The 8437-nt window shown below is 48.7% G+C and overlaps 1 protein-coding gene across 1 annotated transcript in view; it reads right to left on the reverse strand.

The window, feature by feature from the left end:
* Positions 1–5166: 5166 nt before the first annotated feature.
* Positions 5167–8437, reverse strand: part of GNPAT (glyceronephosphate O-acyltransferase) — a 19193-nt gene continuing 15922 nt past the window's right edge. Inside the window, exons 13-16 of the mRNA XM_005856360.2 lie at positions 7840–7939; positions 7671–7764; positions 6829–6890; positions 5167–5454 (exon numbers count right to left, since the gene is read on the reverse strand). Of these exons, the coding sequence (XP_005856422.1) occupies positions 5411–5454; positions 6829–6890; positions 7671–7764; positions 7840–7939 (300 nt within the window). The 3' untranslated portion in view covers positions 5167–5410. The remainder of the gene's footprint in view (positions 5455–6828; positions 6891–7670; positions 7765–7839; positions 7940–8437) is intronic.

Below are 8437 nucleotides of genomic sequence, written 5' to 3' on the forward strand. Positions count from 1 at the left end.
TATATTGTCACACTGTTATCATTTCAGTTCATCCTTTGAGTCAAAACATACCTTCTCATAGTATATATTATGCAGCAACAGGGAAGTAATATCTAGAAGTATTTTATGGAAGTTTTCCAGTTCACCAAAATGTTAGGTTTCTAAAAGGGTACAGTGCCACATAAACACCCTGCTTCGTATACTTCCACACATAAAAATGTGATTGAACAATTTGGGGGAAAGAAAGGAGTTGAGAAAATTGGTTTTAGGGTAAATTTTGTTCTAAAGAATTCTTCCGTGAAAATAGCTAGTTTGTGCAAATATTCTGATCCTTACACAAGAGGAAGCTTTCATAAACCAGTTCAGCAGACATTTCCAATGTGATTCAAATGGCTAATTATTTTCAGCTGCTAATTAGTAGCTTTATAATTGGTTTGGGAGCATTTACTTGAAAATCTCAAGGGCTATGATAAATTATTTTTTCAACATATTCCTGAACGGTGTGAATGCCCAGCTGGAGCGTTTGTCTTTATCATTCAAAAAAATAACAAGAATCGGGACACATTGAGGAACTGGCAGTACCAGTGAGTTTTAGCTGCCCCACCCCCCTCCTAGAGTGGCTCAGACTTCATGCAAATGGGAGAAAAGTTTTCATTGAAATACTTGTTCAGATTTCAGGGTCTGGTGGATGGGAAATTAGAAAAAAATCATATGCAAACCCCATAGTGTTCTCAAGTATAACTGCTTTTTTATTGTTTAAAGTATTATATATGTCTCCTTTTTCCCCGATTGATAACTGCTTTTTAAAAAAACATGTTTTTATTGATTTTAGAGAGAAAGGAAGGGAGAGGGATAGAAAAAAACATCATGAGAGAGAGATACCGATCAGCTGCCTCCTGCATACCCCCTACTAGGGATCGAGCCTGCAACCTGGGCATGTGCCCTGACGGGGAATCTAACCGTGACCTCTTGGTCCATGAGTCAACATTCAACCACTGACCACACCAGGTAGGCTCCAGTATAACTGCTTTGGGTAGAGAATTGGTTTTGCTTTTTTTTTGTAACAAAGTGGAGAATAGAAAGATGAGACGAAATGTACCCAAAAGGAAGAAAGGAAAAGAAACGTTTGGTGACTCCTAAAATGCTGCATTTTTTTTGTTGGAGTTTTATCTTTTGTTTTACTTGCTTTGTTTTTTAAAGTGAACAGAATGCTTACTTCAGGTTCTTTCCTAAAACAAAAATAACTGAAGAAATTTGAATTTCCCCAGGTTTCTAATCTGTCGCTTCTGCTGAATGTTGATTGTATAAAACGCCTCAGACTTTGAGAGAAATTGTGCCAGCTAAGACCCATTTTCCCTAGTTTGTAGTTGTGATTCTTGCCCCATAGGTACCATTTCTAATGCCAATTACTTCAAAAGGTCATTTCTCTTATCTAAATAAAAATAGTGGTATGAAGACTGTGGAAATTATGTAAAACCACAAATAGGTCCCAGAACACTGGCTTAGAGCTGTAAAGTTTCTTGAGTTAATTTGACTCATGCCAGAGGACCCTTTTATTTCTAGCGAGGCCTACAGAAAAGGTTGCAAGTAATCAAAGTTACAGATTTTCTTTGACTTTGTAATTCTTTTTTTACATAACTAGGATTTCCTAGGTAATAACCACACTGGATATTTCAGCTGAACACAAAGAGTTATAATTTGTCTTTTAAGATCACTGGAAACTTGAATTTGATTTAAAAAAAAAATTTTGTAATCATTCTGTGCCACTTACAGTTTCTAAAACGATATTGTCTGCGACACATCCTGTGTGGCTATTTGATGCTGGGTACATAAAATGACCCTCCTGAAGCCAAAACTTCTTTTCAGGCATGACGCTGTCAAAACTGAAATGTGTGTGCTCCGATATTTAGATGGCCGCTTCTTTATGGAACGGTCTGCTCTTTAGAGCTGGGAGTCAGAATTTTCTTCTGTTGAAATGAATGTGCTCCTTCATCAAAGCTGTAGCTGAAGGGTGTGTGCTCCTGGCCGTCAGTTCGTGGGGGGTTGTGCCGGGAGAGCCATTACATGGCCGCTCTTCAAAGGGGGGCAAGCTCTTCTCTCCAATTCTTGTCTCATTGGACTCCGAGTTCTAAAACTTGAACGCACTTAGAGTGTCCAGAATGTAGCACATGCTGCAATATACCACTGACGGGTTGATGGCCTCCTTTGCTGGCCTCACAGGTAATACTGTCACTTGTGCTTGGAATCACAGGCTTGATTGACCTCATTCCTGTTGAAAAAAGACACCCTGTGGAATTAAGTCTCTGTTTTTTATTAAAGCCTCATGTCACGTTAAGTGCTGAAAACTTGCTTATTTTTGTTTAAAATACTACCTAGAGTTACATGATCCGCATTTGTATTTTGCAACTTGCTTACCTGGGAGTGGGAGTTGGGACTTGACATGCAGTATGAAGTCGCCCATGTACATTTTGCCTATTGGTATGCTGTGATGAGGAAGTCTGAAATGTTTATCAAAATAAAGCTGACAGTTTTTCTTACACTGGATAAAACTGGTTGGTATTCCCATGTTCTGCTACGTCTCTTCTTTCATCACGATTTATGTTCTTGTTATTGAAATAGAGTTTTAAAAAACATTTTTTTTATATTTTTTTATTGCTTAAATTATTAAAAAACATTTTTAAAATATGGTTTATTGATTTCAGAGAGAGGAAGGGAGAGGGAGAGATAGAAACATTGATGAGAGAGGATCAAGCCCGCCCTGACTGGGACCTCTTGGTGCATAGGACTACGCTCAATCTACTGAACTGCGGGAGATTTTTTTTTTAAGGAAATAAAAATTGGCCCTGGCCAGTTTGGCTCCGTGGATACAGCGTCAGACTGCAGACTGAAGGGTCCCAGGTTCAGGGGCATATGCCTGGGTTGTGGGCTCGATCCCCAGTAGGGGGTGTGCAGGAGGCAGGCAGTCAATGATTCTCTCATCGATGTTTCTGTCTCTCCCTCTGTGAAATTAAAAAAAAAAAAATTGGACTTTATAGTCTTGTTAGCCTACGATTCTTTCACAAAAAGCATTTGTGAAATGAAAACAGAAAGCAGTTGACTTTATCATGACACCGAGCCCGTGCAGCCCACCTTGCTTGTCGCTGGAGGGCCATCCCCGAGGTCGCCAGGCCTCTGAGCACCAGGTGCGCCAATATTTGTACAGCACTTGGCAGAGCGCTGGGCACACAGGAAGCGCTCAAGTGGCCCTCAAACAGAACAAGCATGGCATGGGGTTTTCCTCTGTGAGGGCCCTGGGGACTGAGCGAGGCCGCAGAAGCCGGGGTGTGGTCCCCGCCCCTGCCCCCAGGTGGAGCTCTTCAGAGGCTGGTGCACCTGACTCAGTCCCGGGGTTAAAGTAAGCTGCCATCTTCCTTCCTCCCTCCCTCCCTTCCTTCCCCTCACCTGAGGATATTGTCCCATTGATTTTTAGAGAGAGTGGAAGGAAGGTGGGAAGAGAAACATTCATGTGAGAGACACATAGATGATTGCCTCCCACCGGCACTCCAACAGGGGCCGGGGATCAAGCCTGTAACCGAGGTACGTGCCCTTTACCGGGAATCCAAACAGAGACCCTTCAGTCCACGGGCCAACGCTTCACCCTCTGAGCCAACCCAGCTGGGCGCTGCCACTTGTCAGCACAACACGCCCTGCACTTTACTCACACATTCTGCACTCACTGCGGCGGGCGATCCGTGAAGCCAGGGGTAGTGAGTCAGCGGAGATTCCACTGTTTCCTAAAAACGACGTTTCCCCTGCTTCCCAGCGTGACGCTCTGCTCTCTGCTCTCTGCTCACCATCGGCTGAGGTGCCCGCAAGGAGCTCTCTGCCCCTTGGAGCCCAGCGAGCCTCTGCAGGTGCCCAGATGTGCGAGGGCAGACGGGCCGGCCGTGACCTTTGTGCCAGTGTTGACTTGTGTAACATGTCTGCTCTATGGAAGGCTTCCTGTGGGTTCGTGCACTTGAACCTCACCCTCCTAATGAAACAGATGCTCGTTACCGCACTCAACAGATGGCCAACTGCGGCCTTGGCCAACAGGAACCTGCCTGAGGAGGCACAGCTCCGAAGTGGCAGACTCGGCCTAGTGTTCTCAACCAGAGCCCACACTCCGCTGCTCCCATGGTTCTGGCCCATCAATGATGAGGGGGTGGGAGGGGCAAAGCCAGACGCAGCCCAGCAGCTCTGCACCCGGGCACAGCTCTTATCCCTACAGCCTTTCGGACACCCAGAAGCAGGGGACAGCAGTCAGAACAGTGGCCCTGTTCGGACCCGTCCCCAGGTTCCTCCCAGCCCCTCGGAGTCCTAGCGGGAGCAAGGCCAAGGGCTCAGCGGTCACTTCCCCAGCCTCACCTCCCTTCCTCGGGGCCCGGGGCCCAGGAAACTGCGGGAGAGCGTGCGACCCTTTTTCCTCCTGGGAGTCGCTGGTGAGCAACTTTCCAACGTTTCCCATGCCACTTCCATTCCAATTCGAGGGTTGACAATCTCTTAGCCACTGCATCTGAGACCCCTGCTGCTATGGCCTGGATCGTGGGCCCCAGGTTAGGTGATGAAACCCTGACCCGAGTGGCTGTATCTAGAGATGCAGCCTGTGGGAATTACTTAGGCTGGACGGGGCAGTGAGGGTGGGGCTCTGGCCCGATGATTTCAGAGAGGACGGGAGAGGGAAAGACAGTAATATTGATGAGAATCACGGATCAGCTGCCTCCTGCACGCCCCCCACTGGGGATCAAGCCCGCAACCCAGGCATGTGCCCTGACCGGGAATCAAACCGTGACCTCCTGGTTCATAGGTCGGCGCTCAACCACTGAGCCTCGCTGGCCGGGCTGGGTTTTTACTTGGAAGTTTGGTGATGTTCATGTGACCAGAAATATGCTACAGGAACTTAAGGCTTGTTTGCATCAACTAGCCTGTGGTGACACTGGTTTCATTAACTGTTTCACTTGAAGTCGCCATTCCCAAGAACCTCCCGACTACGTCCGGTGGGGACTCACCGTATCTCTGTGGACCGTGTCCTTGTTTGAGGTGAGAAATGCCAGTGACACGCGTCCGTGGCTCTCCCAGTCACAGCCTCCAGTGCGATGTTGTGCTAAGTCAGAAGTCTGTAGAAGTTAGCACGGGTGCGGGTGCGGGAGTGACAGGCGCTGGGCTTTGTTTTCCAACATGTTTCCAAAAGGTTATTTTATTTTAAAACACACAGAGTTGATACAAATGCCTTTTAAGTCCTGTGGTGGGCGGAGACGCCGCCCGATGCTGTAGGCGGTGCCCTTCCTCCCCGCGGAGCCTCCGTCTGGGTCCCCAGGAGGGGGAGAAAGGCTCTTGCTTCACGCCATTGGCTGTAAGAGTCCTTGGATGACAGTAATTGTACGGCCACAGTCCCACAGCTGCTTGGCAGTCATTAAAGTTTTGCAGTTACTGGTTTTCCTACTGGCGTCTTACAATCTGCGGAAGAAAGAGACAGCTCATGACGTGACACTGAGTTGACGCTCATGTGATGTTTCAGTCACAGGCCAGAGAGAAACAGCTGCCACTGTGCAGTTTACAGGCGGGCTAGACTAGCCCCGGTGGGGCCCTGGCCCGAGGGGATTAGTGCCCTTATGAGGAGAGACACGGGAGAGCTTGCTCTTCCATGCGCAGAAGAGGCCTTGTGAACACACAGGCCCGTGCAGAAGCAGCGTCATTGCAGAGAGGGGTGGGCACGGCCAGCGCCCTGGGCCAGGGCAGAGGCAGGAAGTGAACCCGGTCACGTTTCCTGAACTTCCAGTCCACTACGGCCTCACCCACAGGACACTGGCTTCCGTCATAAGAAATCAATCCCATCACCTCACAACACGAGGTCTGTGTCAGTTATCTGCTCCTCTACTAAATTCAAAACCGAGTTTCAAGGTTCCACATCGCGAGATTCTCCTCTGCCCTCTGCCTTCTGCTGCCCCCTCTCCTTTCACCACATGCCCATCCTGCCTTCCCCTCATCCCAACAGACACCACCGAAAGCTCCTCCACGCGGGTTTGACTAAGGTACCAAATAGGCTCGGGTGCAAAACGACAACTGGAAGAATCCTACTCCGTGCCCAGAGCGTTGGTCAATGTCGTCAGTTTTTTCAATGCTGACATCGCCCCTCGTAACACTACCCATCACTCCTATGAGCAGTGTCCTCTCCCTGCCCCGGCCTTGATCTCTGCTTAGGTCCCTCTAGACCAGGGGTGGGCAAACTTTTTGACTCGAGGGCCACAATGGGTTCTTAAACTGGACCGGAGGGCCGGAACAAAAGCATGGATGGAGTGTTTGTGTGAACTAATATAAATTCAAAGTAAACATCATTACATAAAAGGGTACGGTCTTTTTTTTTTAGTTTTATTCATTTCAAACGGGCCGGATCTGGCCCGTGGGCTGTAGTTTGCCCACGGCTGCTCTAGACTCTTCCTGGAGCACCTACACGCCCTGCCTTCCTGGCGGGACCACTTCTCTGTGAGCTGATAGGACCTGCTGAAGGGTAAGGGTTGGGTGACTCTCCAAGGACCAGAGAGGTGCGTGCTCGACGCCCAATGCCAGATGCAAAGGGTCCAGATCCCGGACCGAGCGAGCAGGTGGGGGCTGACCACGCTTCTGCGTCTGAGCTGCCTCGTTCACGCTTGTGTTTTCTCTGGTCATTTTCCTCGCACTTTCTCCTTAGTCTCCATGAGAAAATTCTAGATGACATAATAGTTCTCTGTTTATATTAAGACTCAACTGTCCATTTTGATAAGTGTCTGTGCCGTAGCACACTTCCTTGTTTCACTCTGTGTTGACAAACATCACTTCATTGAATGTACTTACCAAGCATTTCTTCTAGCTTTGCTGCGGCGGGTTCGTTCACATGAAATACACAGTCGTTATTTCTAAGAGAAAAAGGAACAGCTTTCTTACTGCATAGACTGGGGGGAACTGCAACCTTCACTAGTCACATAGTAGGACTATCTTCTCTATTTACATAGTAGGACTATCTCTTTGTTAAAATACATTTTTTATTGTGGCTAGTGTTACAGGTATCTCCAATTTCCTCCCTTTTCCCCCTGCACCCAGCCCCTCCCCAGCCCCCAGGTCTTCACCACCCTACGCCCGTGTCCATGGCTGTGCATGTAAGTATATAAGGTCTTTGGTTTATCTCCTCTCGTCCAGCAAGGCTGCCTTTAAACAGTTTCCTGAAGGTCAATGTTCAGCAGCTGGAAGGCTCCCTGCTCCTTCCTGTCCTCCTCCCTGGCTTCTGCTTCCTCCTCCGGCCACTTGAGAGACACGCTGGGAGAGCTGACCCCTAAGCATTACCATTCTTACATCCATTCACTCAGAGAGTCCGTATCTACCTCCCTACACACTCGTGTGTGCTGATGTACTGTACATGTATGTGTATGTAAATGTACACACCACACGACACTCCTCCAATCTTTCCTGTAAGTTATGCATTTCAGTGGTGGGCCAACGCCAAACGCTGGCCGGCAGCACCTTCTCCTTTGCTGCACATCCTTCCATTCTTCCCTGAGGTGTGTGCAGGGTCCCCATCCTGACGTGCTAATGGGGAGAGGATGAGGGAGCACCGCGCGTGCGACTCGACCGGACATTCCTGTGTGGCTCTGGACTCTGCTCACCGTTACCCATCAGCACCCGCGGGAGCCCAGACTTACACCTTCTTCCTCTCCACCACGCCCAGCCGCACCAGGGCTGCCAAGGCATTTTTCTGTACGTCCGAGGACAGCACGTCGTAACACTGCGAGGCGCCTGCAACAGAGGGGAGGTGTGAGGGGCCGCTCTGTTCCCAGCGGGAGGCGGCCAGCAGCCACAGGCGGGACTGACCTTGATCGAGAAGCTGGCTGGTGAACGTCCTGACCCGAGCCAGGTACTCCTTCTCGGTGAAGCAGTCTTTCTCCTCCTCCAGGAGGTGTTTGCAAATGATCTGAGTGGAAGAGGACGAGGGGCTCAGGAAGAGGCAAAGGGCAGTCAACACGCAGCGCAGTGGACAGTCCCACGCCTCCTTCGGAGCCCGAGGCGGCACCCCGAGCCGGGCCGCCGCACGCAGAGGCCTGGGCACACGCAGGCTGCGGGTGCTTTTTCTCCTTTTTTGTTTATTTTTTTCTTTTTAGGCTACAGGATTCTCAGGAGCGCTACTGAGCTGCTATCACTGCTCACAGTTAGGAAACAGGTTGCAGTAGTGTGCACACTGATTAAAACAGACTTTCTCACTTTCATGGTGAAGTTAAGTGAGTTACTAGCAGCTTCATTTACCGTGTGCTGCTTAGGAAAAGAGGGGCCAGGCTTTTTGTAATTTTTTTCTTCTCTAAAAAGACCTAAAACCTGCTAGACCCTAAGATACTTGATGATTTCTACCAGGAAAGGTAGAGACGGTATTTATCCAGGGCTTTTATTTTTTTATTTTTAAAAAATATATTTTATT

Source organism: Myotis brandtii, unplaced genomic scaffold, assembly GCF_000412655.1.
Source record: "Myotis brandtii unplaced genomic scaffold, ASM41265v1 scaffold1026, whole genome shotgun sequence".
Classification (NCBI taxonomy): Eukaryota; Metazoa; Chordata; class Mammalia; order Chiroptera; family Vespertilionidae; genus Myotis; species Myotis brandtii.